The 2,259-nt window shown below is 51.6% G+C and overlaps 1 protein-coding gene across 1 annotated transcript; it reads left to right on the top strand.

The window, feature by feature from the left end:
* Positions 1 to 255: 255 nt before the first annotated feature.
* On the top strand, positions 256 to 1,962 carry LOC144729971 (forkhead box protein I2-like). The gene has a single exon (XM_078610398.1). The coding sequence runs from the start codon at positions 418 to 420 to the stop codon at positions 1,312 to 1,314; it is 897 nt and encodes a 298-aa protein (XP_078466524.1). The 5' UTR covers positions 256 to 417; the 3' UTR covers positions 1,315 to 1,962.
* The last annotated feature ends 297 nt before the right edge of the window (positions 1,963 to 2,259 follow it).

The raw sequence follows: 2,259 nt of genomic DNA, 5'->3' as shown, positions 1-2,259 counted from the left end.
TTGGACAAGGCCAGTGTTATGATATGTCCTTCAGAGAACACATACTTGTGATTTACCAATAAAGTAGCGTGAATTGTGTAAACATTGTTTTCACCTAAAGCTGTTGTTTACATATCCAAGAGCCTTCTTATCGCCGTAAAAATGTCATACTTTTTTTTTGTTTCAGGTAGTTCCAGCGTTCAATCATTAACCAATTGGTATAGATAAGGCGTTTCAAAGCGGTTCGGCTTTGGCCTCTTTCATGTCCACATTTTTTTCTCTGAAGCCAGAGCCAAGAACGGGTGCAAGTATGCGCTGTATTCACCTCGCGAGAAGCGTGCCATTTATTTTGCTGGAACTCGCCCAAGGAGGTTGGTTTAATTCGTTTACGCAGGAGTTCGCATTGTGACCACTATCACACACAACACGAGCGGGCTTATGGATCCTCGCAAGGTTGCGCATTCGAATCTATTTCGACCATTTGAAGACATCGATGGACAACGTGTTTCTTACGGCAGCCAAGAAACGCAGACAGCAGCTGCTGCTGCTGCTGATGATGATGCTGATGATGCATGCGCGCACACTCTCAAAGTGCGCAGTGCGCCTTCGCCGAAGAGCAGCTGCAGCGGTGCCTCGGACACCGCTCGAGACGATCTCGCGTTTCTTTCAGCGGGCGTCCGACAGCATCCTGGCCGCGCGACTCGAACACCCGCAGAGGCGTCGGCTCCTGCGCAACATTCAAGCGAGAAGCCCCGATTATCTTACACGGCCCTCATCGCAAACGCCATCCTCTCCTCGCGAGACAGACGCCTCAACCTCAGCTCCATCTACAGTTGGATCGAGGAGCGCTACCCCTTCTACGGACGACAGGACCGCCGGGCCGCTCGCGGCTGGCGCAACAGCGTCAGGCACAATCTGTCCCTCAACGAGTGCTTCGTGAAGGTGGGCAGGTGCGAGGACGGCAAGGGCAACTACTGGGGCATCCACGAGCCCCACGTGGAGGCGTTCGAGCGAGGCGACTTCAGGCTGAACCTCGGCTCGCGGCGTCGCAGGAGACCGGCGGGATTCCGTGATCCCGAGCTCACGGTGGAGCGGACGAGTGGTCCGATGGACGCTTGCGGGTGGCATTTCCGGGGCCTCTGCTGCTGCGCTTACACTACTCCCCCCCACGTGTGCCTCCTGTGCTCTTGCGGGCGGGAGGCGATGCGCTGGGCTGAAACACCTGCGCGCTCCTGGGGTTGGGTTGTGCCCGGATTGTCTCTCTGCCATGGCTGTCTCGTGCGCAACATTGCAACAAGCGCGTTGACCCACCCCAGTCTGTACTGTTCAGTGTAGAGCTAAAGGCGCGGCCCTGCAGTGACTTGATCACGTCATTGTTGGCGGAAGGGCTTCCACTTGAGGGAGCTCTCGAGAGCCCCTCTCGAGGGTAATTTGGCCTACTCTTCCACTGTGGTCAGATGTCTTTGAACAGGTGGGAGTCCCCACATTTTACCCCACCAAACGCGACCTGTGGATAGACTGTGTTGTGCCCGATTACACTGCTGGTTGGGCAATGGTGGAGGGATTTAATTGACGTTTCCACTCAGTCAACTGGCGTGTCAGTAAATCGAACCGGTGACCTCTGGATTGCAAGTTCGGTGTGCTGACCACGGTAGCATACTGAGTGGAAGGGAATTTAACATAATGCTCATTGATAAATGTAGATTTTTTTTCTCATCCTGTGCTGATTACAATGTTAAAATGTATATTGTGCCTTATCCTGAATGATTACAATATTGCTATGAAGTGTATAAATACATTGCATTATATTGAGCGTTTTTTTACGTTATGGGTTTTTTTTAACTAAATATAACCTGGAAATATATTGAGAGTACAGTACACATGTGTGTATTGAAATCAACTGTTTGACGATGCTGGCTGTGACCACCAGCTCAGCCTCGTGCCACGTTGTTCATCGCTGTCGTGGAATTGTTATCCAGTATCGCCGGTGGTGAGGCTGCTGCTGCTCAAGCGGTAATAAATTGCCACTTTTGTTGATCGCGTGACGTCTTCGTTCATTGACTGTGTCGGGTGGAGGAGGGTTCACGACACCAAATAATCAATGACTGGTCGGGAAAAGCCTACGTGATAAATCGCACTGGGACCATCAGCTCATGACACTTGAGAAACCGGTTCAATAACGACGTTGGGCAGCTAAATAGCTCTCGAGTTACCTGTTCAGCTCACAAAGCCTCCGCTTTAAATACGCCTGTGATCAATTACGATAGTGTGCTCACGTGT

This window comes from Lampetra planeri, chromosome 34 (genome assembly GCF_965212315.1).
Source record: "Lampetra planeri chromosome 34, kcLamPlan1.2.h2, whole genome shotgun sequence".
NCBI lineage: Eukaryota > Metazoa > Chordata > Hyperoartia > Petromyzontiformes > Petromyzontidae > Lampetra > Lampetra planeri.
This window is presented reverse-complemented; position numbering and strand designations above follow the sequence as displayed.